Raw genomic sequence first — 15,668 nt, forward strand, 5'->3', positions numbered from 1 at the left:
TTCGTATACTTCTCGTCCGTTCTTGCGTTTCAGTCCTCAGTTATAATGAATTTTAAATTTTTCATTCGTGATTTCAGATAATTTTTATATCTTACTACCAGAACTTTTCTCTTTTCTTGTGCCAATGGTTATTTTTATCAGTTTTGTTCACAATTTGTACTTTTAAAGTTTTTAAACGTGTAAAAATATGATTAAAAATAATTACGAGCAGCAAATCGTTCTGTTCTTTAACATTCGGAGGCCGGGTGTCACAAGTAACATTATCTTCGATCATTTGAATTGTTATTTACTAGTTGTTCTAGATATTTTTTCAAGCATACTATTATGAGGTTTAAATAGAATAAACTCAATCATCGCAATTCGAGAATTAAGTATCCTTTAGGTACAGTATTCACAAAGATTATTTCAATTTGCTCTTGCTTAGGATACTTTATCGTCAAATATTTATCTGTACACTTATAATGTTCTCTTCCCCTCTCCTCTTTTCGTATTTGTAATATCGCGGTAAGAGTAAATTCACACATCAACTTAACATTCTTTTAAAACTTCATTCTTTTACAGAAAAAGGGACGAAAAACGCCAGTAATGCAAAGAAAATGAAAAAAAAACGTTGCAAGGAAAACTCCTGTTTTAAAATCACTGAAATTGTATTTGAAAGATTTTTCATATTATTCTAAATTAAGGGATATATTTGTGCATTGTCTATATTTAATAGTACAGAGACCAGTACAAAATCTTGATGAAATCTTGCCAACACCGTATTTATTTTGTTTATATAATCGTTTAGTATTCCTTTAAATATTTTTGTGTCTGTAAAAAGTGAATTGTTTTTGTTAAAATGCATGAGTATATTGTATCATTTTTTTTTATAAACTCTTGATGTACACTCTAGTGGAAGCTTTTTGGCCTTAAAAGGAAACATCATTGTTATTTTTTCCATACTACAGTTTTTACTAATATTTTTGGCCACTGTTGATATTTGACTTGAAATAAATAATTCACATTAAATGCACTTCAAATTGTCAGAATAATTTATTTAAAGATCTATGCGCGATAAATTCTTCATAAAGAATATAAATGTGTAAAAATTACTAAAAATAGTACAAAGATAAAAACAGAAATACATGGATATGTAATCTGAAAGGGATGCAACTATTTATAAATTGTAGCAAATAAGTAGATAAAACAAGTGGATAAATTCATAGGAAATATATTCAATAATTGTAATTCGTACAATATTATGTTTCTGTTTAAAATCAAGTTGAATGTGTGTTGTACGATTATTTTCATTTTCATGCTTTATTGTTTTACCATCATTGTCTGTTTTTTAATTTTACTGAGTTATATATGCTATTTTACATTGTTTGGAGAAAAATAAATTTGAAAATATTATTTATTATGTTTAATGTATTACGGCTTTCTTTAGGCTCTTTTTCAATAAAATGTTTTGAATTTTATTTTCTCAACAAGTTTATTTAATTAGTCGGTTGGTCTACTTCAGGACGGCGTGGAATTTGTACCAAATTTTATGCTTTATCAGGGGGTTTCTGTAAATAGTTTCTGACCTGTTATATTACACATTTATATTATTTATTATTATTTAGATTTATATCATGTACCCTTTCAAACTGTGTAATAAATAATACTTTTCTCTTAGTATCAGTTGGGTTTATTGTATTATTCTTATTTGAGTTTTTATTGCCTTTTATCTTACATACTTGTAGTAAATTAGGGATCAAGTTTCAAAAATTTATATGTAACGTGACTTTTAATTAAGCCTTATTTAAATAAAGAAACTAAATATTTAACGCTTAACTCTAAACCTACTAGATGGGTCAAAATGGTCTATTTCTAATTTTTCTTTGTCAATTATTAAAAAGATAACAAATGCTTCTATGAGAAATTGTTAGAAAAATTGATTCAACAACGTACAAACTGAATTGTAAATCAGTTAAACTCTCAATAGATACACTCTTGGAGTTTCTATAAAGAAATTTTAAAAAGTTAATTTTATAGCTCCATGGTTTTAGTGTTAAGACATATAATTCTTTGCTTTCGATTATAAAAAAAACCGCGTAGATAATTATATAACTGTCAATGATAGCCTTTGTTTCTTTTCCTACCGATTTCCCATTTAGTTTCGGTAGTTTTTCAAGCTGATTTTGATTTTTATTTATTGTTATTGTGTTCCGTTTTTTCTATAGACTTGAACTCACAATAGCTTGAAAACCATTTGGTTTCGTTTGTATAGTTTATAGTTTATTGAATTTATATTTAAACGCAGTAATACCCGCTCAAATGAAAAAAAAATATATAGTCCTTTTAAAAACGAAGCTCATTCGTCGTATTTCTTATACGTCTCACTACAGTTGAATTTAATCCGCTGCCGTATGATTTAATTCGTGAAAACGCTTGGTATACTAAACTATAAAATCGTTCATGTGCTGGAACCCACATCAATCAGTTCATACGCTTTCTGCTTTTGCTGATCACGCGGAAGCTAATAGCTCCGTAATATGAAAGGACGCAGGTAAATACATTACTTTATGAACCATGAAATCTGATTACTTTTAGGAACGCATGTTTGCACATAAATCTTATAGTACAATCGAAAGTAACAAAATCATAGAAAACTCGATTTGTGGAAGCTCTTTCTGACTCATGAATAAATATCACGTTAATAAATTTTTATTTACGTTTACAGAAGAAAATGAATAAAATGTAATATTATTTAGTAGATCTTGTTCAAATAATCAGTACCACTGTATTGGTTTCATCAGAAATTTATTTCAGTTCGCTTTACCGAATTTTAAAAGATTTTATAAACGTTTTAATGAAGTTTCAGGAGAGCTTACTTTTTCTCTGATTTCAGTGATTTTCGAATATGTTGTAAAAATCATTATTTTAAACTTTTCTTGCTACGCATAATTGACAATAATGCGTAATTGTATGTCTGTAGTAATGTAGGTATACGTTGAATTAATAAAAAAATTTTAATTCAATACATTTATTCTATAGTTTAAATTTATGACCATATAATTTAAAACAAAATTCATTAGCCTTCTATTAAAATACTATAACCTCAATTTAAATCAATAAAATTCATTAGCCTTCTATTAAAATACCATAACTTTAATTTAAATTAATAAAGTTCATAAAATTCTATTAATAACCATGTTCAAACTATTGATTTTGATGTTAAATCTGATTTATATTTTGCACCTTCTTGAACCATTAGGATATGGAGACCCAATTTTATTTTATGTTGACTGTCGGCTAGCTTACAGTGAAATGTATTAAGAAATCACATAAATAATAAATACAGTGGGTAGCTTTTCTATAAGTTCATCAATTCCTCTTTTCAGTACCTATATTCAAATAAAGAAAGATTAATGACTGCAGTGTCACTACCAAATATCTTTTATGCGCGCATCCATAACGAAGACTGACAATGAATGCGGCAGACTGATGGAAATACATTTAACAAGTGAACCACGAACCTGACACGTAATTCTACCGTCTTGTCCGTGAACTGCATCACGGGTTTCTCACGATATTATAAGACAAGGGGTTTTAATACAGAGTATGCGTGATGGACGGTAAACGCTTAATCGCGACTGACGGCGATGCAGAAGCAACGAAGCTTTTCTGTAGTGTGAATTCCGTGGAAAATATGTAGACGTCTGCAAAACGCTAAATTGGATTACACGAAAAAAATATTTCCAATGAATTTATAACTTTTTTAAATTTTTGGTATAGGGGCAGGGTATTTGAAACAGAACTCCTTAATAACAAATAGTTCTGAGAACCAAGTTACATACACTGTCCGAGCTGGCAAGTATGATGGTGGTGAAAAATATTGGTTTTCAGCTCATTTTTTCTGGACTTCAAGATCATCATTATTTATTTAGCCCCTTGTTTTATGCCTTACTTCTGAACTATGCTTGATAAAACAACTTTGTCATTAATAATTTAGTAGAAACGGAAACGAATTTTATACTTATTTTGTGTCTACATTTACTCTAAAGGTTAGAGATTAATAACAGACAAATAATACTTAATTTATGTTAGAAATTAACAAGTAACACTTAGATTTGTCAAATTTGATTTGAAATTTACATCAAGTGTCTGACACGTTATTATAAGACAGGAGGTTAACAAAGGTTAATAAAGGTTAATAACTTCAATGACAAATTTTTCTTAGAAAGAAATAGAAACAAAAAAGAAAGCCAAAAATTGAAAAAATGATTAATCGGACAATATAAGAATTGATGTAAAGTTTTTTGATGTAAAATTTTATGTTCCATATACTCATAGGAATTAAGAACGCAATTTAATTCCTCTGCCCCGAAGGGCATGCCAGGTATATGATAAAATGAAATTTCTTTTATAGTTTGATATTTAAAAAAACAATACAACAAAATTATGGTATAGGATGTTGAATATGATTCTGATATTATGTTTATCTTTCAATACACGTCGCTGAGAGCTAGATTGATCTTATTTCTCATATTTTTGTGTCCATTAACCAATAACAGCTTTCAATACGAAGACCTAAAGAATTGGACAAAACTAAAGTTGAAATGTCTCTTAAACTAATCACTTTTCGATATACATATATAGAGTAGGGTGAGAATAAAAGTTCCGTCTTTCATATAAATGGTTGTAAAATTTAGCAATAAAACGATCTTGAGATATGAAAAAAGTCCCTATTTTACAACTGGTTTTTCATGTAATATAAAATTAACACTAATACTACCAGACAGGTCAAAACGACCCATTCCTGATTTCTTCTTTTTGCAGTTATTAAAAAGATAACAGATGTTTCTCTGAAAAAGCATTAAAAAAATTGATTTAATAATACGAAAACTGAATTGTAAATCAATTAAAGTCTCAATAAATGCACAATTGGAGTTTCTATAAAGGAATTTCAAGAAGTCAATTTAACTGCTCGGTAATTTTACTGTTAAGTAAGTAAGAAATTCTCTTCTAATTAGTAGATATTTATTAAATATTTATTAAACATATTTTCGGATAATGAATAATCCTGGAAATCATTGCATTTCTAAATTAAAATTGAGTACCCTGTACATTTAACTGCGAAGACGCTGTGAAAATATTCCGAAGGGATTGCGACACTGGTTGGAAAATTGAGTCGCATTGTTCATCGTGGACACCTTCCTCAGAAGTTAGTTGTTAGAGACTCTCGTCGGTCTCGGGAGTGGTAAATACTGTGCGGTGCAGTTCATACGGGTACCACGTTGAAAACTGTGTCGCTAAACTTAAGGTTTATGACACGTCAGTCACTATTGAGGTTTAGGGACCAACAACGCGCTAGAAACGTGAGTACGCGACACAGCTAATTTGTCGACAGCTGACTTCGTGCTTGCCCAAAATAATCTTGAATAAGGTTTCAGTTTTTAAATTTTTTCACATTTTACAAAATATTAACGTTACCGCCATAATACATGAACCAAGAATTTTAAGAATTTTATTGGGTTGGGATGGTTTGGAATTAATTTCTTATTATTTAGCAATTTATTGTCAAAATAAGGATTCATATAATTCTGCGATACCAGCAGTTTGTTGTAATCGAATTAAATTGGAAAAAGGCACGTACACAGACTGAACATACATATATACGTTACATTTGCACATTGCAAATATTAGAGACAGTCCATCGGGACGTTCGAATTCGCAAAATTTGCGGAATGACCAACCAGAGAATCGTGTTCACTTTTACACTCGTCACAAAATGAAAACACATGACAGGAAATCATGAGTACAGATTCTAAAAGTAGAGGCTTCGCCTTGTAAAACGAGTGTAGATTGATTAATCTCTTTTTCACAAAGTTATGTAACTTGGAACTTGAACAGTTTTTCAACGAAACTTTAGCAATCTTTCAAGTTTGGACACCGGTGTATGTTCAATTCTACTGAACTGATAAAACGTAATCACAATAAAACAGACCGGCGCATCAGTTTTACTACCGTTCACTATCTATAATTGTTATTGGATGAATTGTTTCATTCTAGTATATTATATATTCAATATTTATGCATATATATTTATGGAATGAAACAAACACGATCACGATGCTTGGCACTCTTCGATCGGATTTCTACAATGACCTACACACAACTGGTTTAGATTGCTTGCGCTACACGCTAACGTTTATATCCTCTCTACAATTTAGAAAATTAATTCACTACTATCTACAAGATTCTCAAGGATTAGAAATTTTCAGATTTAATTGATTTTTACTGATTTGATTGATAAAGTGCCTAATATACTCGTTAAATTAATCCTCCCACTACCGTGGAGTTATTTTGTACCCACCGTATCGCATTTTCTATATTGCTTTCTACCGATCGATCTGGCTAAAATTTTAAAAATCTGTAGCATATACTTTGTTTTACTGCAATTTGAATACTGCGGTCGTTTAGTTACTGTGTATTTTGTTTCTTGGTAGATCTGGTATGAAAGTTGAGAGAGACAGAGAGAGAGAGAGAGAGAGAGAGATTAAACAAAACTGTTATCAATTGAATTCTATACAGAAGATATTCACGTGAAAAGCACACTGAAAAACAATTATCTGCAAAAAATATGAATTGTTATTAGAAAATAATGATGAATATAATAATGTTAAAGTATAAATAATTTCAGAAGTGTTCAGCAAAAATATTGAAGATATTAATATCAGTGACAAAATATTTTCTTCGCAACAAATATAGTATTTCCACAGAAACTTATTAAACAATAAAATTTGGATAATACAGGTATTTCGTGTGATGTGGGAACTTTCTAAAATAAAAATTACCTTAGTAGTGTAATAGTTAAAGTTGAAATATGATTGATATTCAAATTTTAATCAACGTCGATTATTCTTATAGCATAAACCTTGACGTAATGGAAACTTCTACAAAACAATGTAATGTTATTAAGTTTAAATTTGTTTCAGATATAAATTGATGTTGAATAGATATATTTTTTCATATATTCGAAGAGATAGCTTTTATATAATACAATCAAAGATACAGTGTCGCATATGATGCAATTAGATATGTTGCATAATGAAACAGTGTTGAATAATAAATAGAAAAGTATGGGTCTAGTTAGAATTTCTGTTTATTTATTGAGTTCTTAGAAGCAAAGGAAATATAGTAAAAACATTTAGTATTTTTGATTCTATATAATAAAAACGAATGTTTTTCGTGCTAAACAAATTTCTTTAGTTTTGGGATTCACTATGGGAATCTTCATGACACTGTTTATGGATTAAAAACAGTTGATATTACGAGGTAACGAATACTATAAAACATAACATTGATATGATTAGTGTACTTTATATGTTCTATGTGTACTTAAGATGAACATGATTTTTATATTAACAATAACATCATTGGGGGCTTTTTTGGCATAAACTTATCTTTTTCAAACGTTTTTAATTTTACGTTAAATCGAAGTATGAACTTGGTACATTCCACGCTTCAGTCCGATATTTTTTATTAATAACATGGTTCCGTTTAATGCATACGTACGTTCACAATTTTCATGGAAAGAAGTAAAACGAATAAAAAAATGAAACTTGGCACGAACCTGCTCGTACACTGCAGCTACGATCTTATTGATTTTGAAAAGGATTGCTTGGTCGGGTAAGTGGGAACAATGCAAGTGAGGGTTGCATTATACATATTTATAGCTTCTGCAGATTCGAAAATTTGTTTGCTTCTGTTTTACAGGAAACAGCAAAATGCGTATTCTCTAATTTCAAAAGAACGAATCATCGTACAAGAATATGCAAAATACCCTACATTTAGACTTTTTCTTACCGGTGTGAAATATTTATTAAACCCGAAATTCTGTTAGTACAGCACGCCATATAGAGTTAAATTACTGTCAAAATTAAATGAAATAGAAAGAAACATACTTGTTATGATTAATAATTTCAAAAATAGCAAATATTATTAACTTACATTTTTTATTTCAATATCATTAAAATCATAAACGTTACATGTAAAAAATGATCGATGTAACGTAAAAAGATCTGTACGATTGTTTATAATAAGTATTAGTTTCGCAACACGTAGTACTGAATTCTATAAAAAATAAAACTTCCTTATTTGTGAACTCAAGAACACAATATAGTTTATTCTTCATACAAGAATTATGAAAAATCTGCGCGCGAGTATCATATCCGAAGAACAAAATACAACTCGAATTGCAAGATATAATTCAGTACATCAGATTAATTTGAAAAATCCAAATATTAAGAGAAATAAATAGCTTTCTCGCATTTTGTAAGAAAAGTTACAGCAAATTTCATATCTAATAATATTTATTATCTACTATGTGTTGCTTATTTTATGCAACACTTGTTTATCATTTTTTTAGTGTGTTTCTTTATGTTATTTAATCAGTTAACGGTGGAATTTAGTTTAAAAAATCTCTCAATGCGTGCGCAATAAAATCAAATAATAAAGTCTATACTTGTGAAATGCAGAGAAAATGCATCTAGAATATATTCTAACGAAAAACAAGCAAAACGAAGAAGAATGACACATTTATTTGGAAAAATAGATGATTTGTTGTTAAAAAAATTAGTATCATTTTGCATTTTAAGATAACATGTATACTCGTCGAATGCAGTTAACTTTACTTAAACGGAGAAACAGAAGCGATATAACTTCTTGACTATTGGACTACATGTTTAGTCCACAATTGAGATCAACTTAACCCTTTACACTCGTGTGTCATGCTAGAGATTACAATACAAATTTGTTATAGAACGTTGGAAAATGTTTTAAAAAGTACCATACCTTAAAAGATTATAATAATTAAATCTTATTATAATAATAATAAATAAAATAAATATAAAACGTTGAATTCTATCGCTGAAAATTACTTTAATTCATTTCTCTAAAAATACATACACCCAACAACATTGGAAATAAATTGAGTGCAGACCGTTAACGCAAGTCTAAAAAGTTTAAGCCTAAAATACGTACAGTTCGAAATGTTGAATTAATTTCTCAGGAATTTTCTACTTTGAATTTTGAAGAAGGCCTTTTATTGTAACTGACTGTATATTTTCGAACGCCTCAAGAGCGACGGGCACATTTGTATCTTGCCAAGGCACTTCCATCGCTCTATTTTCAACAGTAATTAACGTATCGTGAGACCTCACGCAACGTTCGGACTTAGATTTATGTGTTTGTTTTTCTCGATCTGAAAAGGATCCTTGCGCAGCACCCTGCCAGAACGTGTATGCGGATTGCACATCGGTTGTGTGGGCGTTGCAACTTCGAGAAAATACCGTAATTTTTTATGGTGTTTCTCATGCTCTCGTCTAATTATGTTTTTTTCTAAATTGTTATTCAAAAGCGGAATTAAAAGTTTTCAGAACGACAATTTTTACAAATTAATCTATGACAAGACTTTTGCGAAAAACTATAAAATAAATTTGTGTATTTGTACAGACATAACAATAATTTTTATAAAAACTTAGAAATAAGTTACAGTTGCAGGGTAGTTTTAGTGTTGAAGTATAATATAAATACTAGAATGCTGAGAGTAAAACCGTATCAAGCGTGAACACACACGAAGAATCAAATCGAAATGAATACAATGGATATAATCATAATTTTTATTGTATGTTATGATGCAATGAAACCAAAGAATTATCAGCTACGTAAGAAAAAAGGTCTTAAAAGGTAGAGTTACGTCATTGAAAAGTTAAATCCTCTTCTCCGATTAACTGATTAATAATTTGGTGGAAGTAAGCACATAATTAGGTATCTGTGTACATCCGCTTATCATTGGTATGTCTGCTTAATCAGGTCATTAAAATACAAATCACATACACGTAGTTTGCTTTCGAATAGCAAACAATTAATAATTCCGGTCGCGTCACTAATGGAATTTCAAATATACACTACTGTTCAAAAGGTAGGAATCGCTGCTCTCTTAACACTAAAACTTTAATTTATTATTGAAAGAACACGAATAAATGTTTTAATTTTTCTAATCTCATATTAGTATGTATGTGTAACCGTTAAAAAATTATGGAATTACAATTATGGCTATGTCTTTTTATTTTATCTTTTTGTGTAAACCATTATCACGAAATCTATTATTCTCTGAGTATGGAAGCAGAATTCATAAATTAAAAATAATTGATTATTGATCATTGAAAATTAATAACGAAAAATCAATGAAATTATTTTGATAAATGTTAAAAAGAACTTGACAAATTTTTAAAAAAGTTAAATTTTAAATGATTTTGAACATTGTATTATTATATACGAAACATATAACATGAATTTTATGATTTTGTAACCACTTTGTTGTATACTTTAAATAGTTTATACAGAAAATATTAGTAATCTTTTATCAATAGAAAAATAGAAAACTATAGCAGAATGTTAACTGGTGGGGCATTGTTAAGAACATACACGAAAACCGAGTTCCTTCATGCATTTTTATGTATGTCAATCTGTTTCCAATGTCAAATCCAGTAGCCAGAACAATAGTTACAAATTTCATGTCACTTCAGAGTTTTTGAAAGAATCCGTTTTAGGGCTTCCAACTGCTGGAAAATCTGTCGCCAGCTTTTACGTTCTATATTATTTACCTTTATTCTATATTTGTTTTTATTATAACATACTTCTATCATGACTTGTAGCAAATTTTGCTCCATTTAATAGTTCTTGCTGGAGTATTTTTTTTGTACCATGTTACATTTAAATTCTGGGAGTTTCCCAGTAGAATTTTTTGCAATGTTTTACTTTTAGTCAAGTGAAGATAGAACTGTTAAAAATGCGTGCTTTGTCAATTTTACAGTAATTATAAATTAAATGGAAGGACAATTAATGCTAATGAAGGAAGCGTATGTTATTGAAGAAACTTCAACGCCCAAATTCATTCTAATAGAATGAAAATAATGTTCTTTTTGAGAACTTTAGTGTCGCCTGCAGTTATACAATTAATTGTGAAGATCTGACGAATGGCCCAATATTTTATTGCTGTTAATATTATAGCTGTAAATGATATTATATTTCCTTTTGCTTCTCCAAGTTCTATATTTTTTATCAGTTGTACTATTAAATAAAAATATTTATGCTACTCTCACAATACAAAATGATATTTCTTATTTTAGTAAGACAAAATTATAATTTTTAATTATTAATATCTTTTAATCGATTTTCAGCTCTCTTCATGGATCATTCGCGCTGTCCAAAAATGAAGTTTCGTAAGTACATAATTTCCATTAAATTTTGTTACTTGTGTTATGTAGAGTTATAAATTTACCTTAATGCTCATCTAATCTAAATAATTATCACCTTTAATTCCTAAACTCAAACCCTAAGCAAAAGACTTATAGGTTTCTACCATTTATGAAATGAAACGTTGCAAATAATATATGTTATTTACAAAAATGTAAATAAAATAATTTATATATAACTTTTCTGAAATACAAAGATTGGATTATAACAAAAGGCACTATTAACACGTTAAATGTCGCATGATTTCATAGAGCAAGATACACAAAATGGAAAAAATGTAATGTTAAATCATTTGATTGAGTTACATTATTATTATCGCACATTCATCTAGCTGGATGTCACATTAGATAGAATTTATAATATAGATTTTATTTATAATTATTTATTTATAATATAGAAACGTTTTCAAATAATTATCGTTTAATCGAGTACACTATAATAATTCGATTTGGTTTCGGGTTACCGGTGACCTTCATGACATTCAACGTGTTAAAACACTACTTCATTAGAAATATAATTTAAAAAATGTCCCGAAAAGAAGATAAATTTTCTGTAAATTACAAAATAATCTCAAATTGTAGGTCCTTTATACATTTAACAGAACATAAATATCTAAAGTGAAATGTTTACATTAATACAACTTGGGTCTTAATGGGTTCATCTAAATGAAGTCAGGGGTTATACACTTCATTACTCGTATGGGCGTTAGTCATTGAGTCTACGTAGAAGAAAATTTAGGGGTACGATAGCCCATTTTCGAGGAAGACATATTGTCAGTGGGAAAACGTATACATTTTTGACTTGGGAAAATGCAACTCCTAATAATCGTTCGCTGATGTACGATTCCGAAAAATATATAGTTCGGCTTATCGACACCGGAATCGGCGTACGCATGCGTACGAAGTCAGGTCAGGGAAGCCTATAGGCAAGAATAGTTGCACACTCTGATCGAGCACATTCGAACGTACCAGATGACGAAACGTTCGAACGCGAACGAACTTTCCGAGCTGTCGTGGATTGAAAGCCAGCTATCGATGTCTACGTTTCCTTGGGGCATCGAACAGTGATACTTGGGCAATAGTAGAACCACGCATTGACGACAATTTTAAATCTTTTTTCTTTTATTGTGTATGTACTTTCAAGGAGCAGTTGTAAATAAACTAGCGAATTTCAGCGGATGAAAATATATCCAAAAATTGAATTGAACAAGATGACGCACAGTTGATAATGAATATTAACACGTTGACTATCACTAATAATCGCAATACCAAAAAGGAATCGCTGATCTTTGAAGAAAACGTAGAAATAGCATGAATAACCTCAGAGTTTTATGTATCGCTTATTCTTTTGTAACGAAGATAAAAACGAAATATTGTTCTTAAGAGTCAAAAATTATCGCTTGAGGAGCTTTCTTTATCAGATTCCATACTTTTTAGGAATAACTTTTCTTCACAGACATGCAAATTAAAATTTAAAAAGTAACATACAAATACTAAATTATCGTGATAACGTAGAAAGAATAGAGTTTTACAATAATATTTCTCCAAACACGTATTTCAAATATTAACGTAACAATATTATCTTACTCTTTTGAAGATCAATTACAGACTGTCTAAATTATTCAAAATTATCGTTTAAATATATTTTCTTTCTCCCTCAATCATTTCTGGAATTTCTTGAAAAAATGAACTTCCTCGCGGGGTTACGGTGCTCACGGGTGGCTACTAGTAAGAAAAATATGTTATTAACAAGATTACACCGTTTTCTAAATATATTGCGTAATTCTTTACCGTTATAAACTTGTTAAGATAAAGTTTGTGTTGTGGCCCACTGGTGCAAGTTCAAAAATTCGCCTGGCAGCGAAAGGGTTAACGAGGATGACGTAAGTTCAAGGTTTGCTGAGTAGCGTGTCCGACAGAATTTCGGTACTAAGTCTAGAATTCAATTGCCCCTGCTGCTTGCAATTAGGGTATTTACATACTAAAATGTGTAAGGGAGAGACGATGATGACCAAGCCTTAAAGTGCCCATACATGTTGAAACTTGCGGCGATGCCTGCATCGCTACAAATGACGGGTTTGTCTTTCAAAGTTTCATGACAGATATTGTACTTAAACAAAAAGTGAAAAAGACTCAAACCCATCGCTTTTTGCGATGCCTGCATTGCCGCACGTTTCAGTGTGTATGGGGGTCTTTAGAGATGAATCCTGGCCATCGTGGCTCAGGGTTTGGAGATGGTTCTGCCGAAGATGCATGAAAGCATTGAATCATTGGAATCACGCGGCACGTTGCAGATAATGTGGATTGGTCATCGAACGGTATTTTTAATTTCGCAAGTATCACGCACCAACACAGGTGAAGTTTACATGATCAGATAAGTTTTAGTATTCTTTTGTAGAATAGTTTAGTTTTATATTAGTGGAGTATAATTTTGATTTACGCCTCTACATACGGGATATAATAGAGAAAATCTTTTATATCCTATATTCTTGTTAGTTTCTTTGCTTCGATAGTAAAACGTGAGTACTTTCTAGTCGGTTTTACGATCGGATCATTTATTTATGACAGAAAGGGTTAAGTTACAGCTTAAGAAAACAAATTATTAACTATTCGAGCGTTATGAGGCCGTATTACGCTGTTCTCCTCGCGTGTTAAAGGAGTACCAGCGCATTGCTCCAGTAAACCTAAGTGAAGGTGCACCTGAACCTCACAGTTATGAAAACGCAAGCACGATCGAGATGTTTGGTACTTTTTGAAATAAATAAGAAAAGCATGATCATATTATTAGCTACACTAATGTTATTTCAATCGTGCATAATTGACATAAACTTAACGTCCATTATTGCAATTATATGTGATTCACATATATTTAAAACTATCCGAAAATGAAACGTGTAAATTTCAAATGTTGAAACCTTAACAAGAACTTTTATATTTGGTGAACTGTTATCTGTATCTTGAATGTCTATCAAAAAGAAGTTAAACATTAAAGTATCTCATATAGTTATTTAAATTGAAGTTCTTCAGTACAACATTATCAACTCATTAACCCCTTGTTATACCATTTAATCGGGCAAAATTCAGACCATAATTATGGCGACCGATATCTCACTCGTATTCTCATCTTGAGTGAGACTCGTGATATTTATGTTTGATCAAAAATTTTTATCACGAGTTAAATTTGTTAAAATGCGGCATGGGGTTAAGGGGATATTCTTGTTTGGAAAGGTGCTTCTTTTGCTGCTTTCGAACTGCAACTGGTTTAGCAAGCAAGAAAGTTACGAACTCAAAATTTGGTATGTATGTATTAATTTTTTAAGTACATTTATTCATAGTTCAAGAATATGTAGCAAAATCTTTATACAGAATGTTTTTACATAACTCTGTGTAATGTTCCCATGTTGAATAGTTGTCTTGATGTATAAATTTGTAATGAGTCAACCAATATCTTTTAAACTCGTAGAATAATGCATGCAAAATATATGTCTCTTTATAATCTTTAGTAAAATTGTGCTAATATCTGCGATTGTTTTTCTTTGAGTGGTACGTGTGGAATTTTTATGATGAAATCGGTTTTCCTTCTTTATGTAGCTACCATTTTGTTAAACCATTTTTGCTTCCTTTATTTTAATACGGAAGATAACCACAGTTCAACACACTTAACCAGTTAATTGTAGAATTGGATTTTAAAAATCTCTCACGGGATGTGGAATTGAAATCAAACAATGATGAGTATGCATGTTGAACGCAGAACAAATGCTGTTACTATAAATTTTACAAAAAAAGTAAAGCAAAATGAGAAAGGATTAAGATTTTATTCGATAAAAAATTAACAATCATTCTGTAAAAGGTTATTGTTATTAAAAACTTAAAAATGATCGAAAAATAATAAAATTCAATAGCGAGAAAAATGAAAGAAACAAATAATTTTAAGATGCATTGAAAAAAATAATCAACTTAACTTGTAAAAAGTAATACTTTGTACCGGCAATATCTGATATTGCGTACATTACGTACATTAGCGTACATTACGTACTAAACTTTAAAAAAATACATAGCAATTTTATTGTTAATATAAGGGAAACATATTACCAAATGACATTTTTATTACATCTCACTGAAATTTCCAGTTTTTGTAGTAAATGGTAATATTTTATTTTACACGACGAGTATACACGCCAACTGCACTGGGATAGAGCTTTGGGTTGACATGTATACACGTCGAACACAGCTAACTTGTTAAACAGCCATAGGTTCAAATTATTTTATATTTTTCTATTTTACATAAATAAAACAATATAAATTTTAACAACCATGCGGAGCTGACGTTATAGTCAACGAGTAATAACTTTGTTCGCAGAAAATATTTCTGTATAAAAACTT

General features: G+C 30.0%; 2 protein-coding genes across 3 annotated transcripts in view; both read left to right on the forward strand.

Annotated features, from left to right (window-relative positions):
* Positions 1-15,668, forward strand: part of Nca (neurocalcin homolog) — a 484,597-nt gene that overhangs the window by 116,288 nt on the left and 352,641 nt on the right. The gene's annotated exons all lie outside the window — the stretch shown is intronic.
* Positions 1-15,668, forward strand: part of LOC143175096 (uncharacterized) — a 272,623-nt gene that overhangs the window by 116,044 nt on the left and 140,911 nt on the right. The window contains 1 exon segment of the mRNA XM_076372218.1: positions 11,211-11,252. Within this exon segment, the coding sequence (XP_076228333.1) occupies positions 11,211-11,252 (42 nt within the window).

Source organism: Nomia melanderi, chromosome 11 (assembly GCF_051020985.1).
Source record: "Nomia melanderi isolate GNS246 chromosome 11, iyNomMela1, whole genome shotgun sequence".
Classification (NCBI taxonomy): Eukaryota; Metazoa; Arthropoda; class Insecta; order Hymenoptera; family Halictidae; genus Nomia; species Nomia melanderi.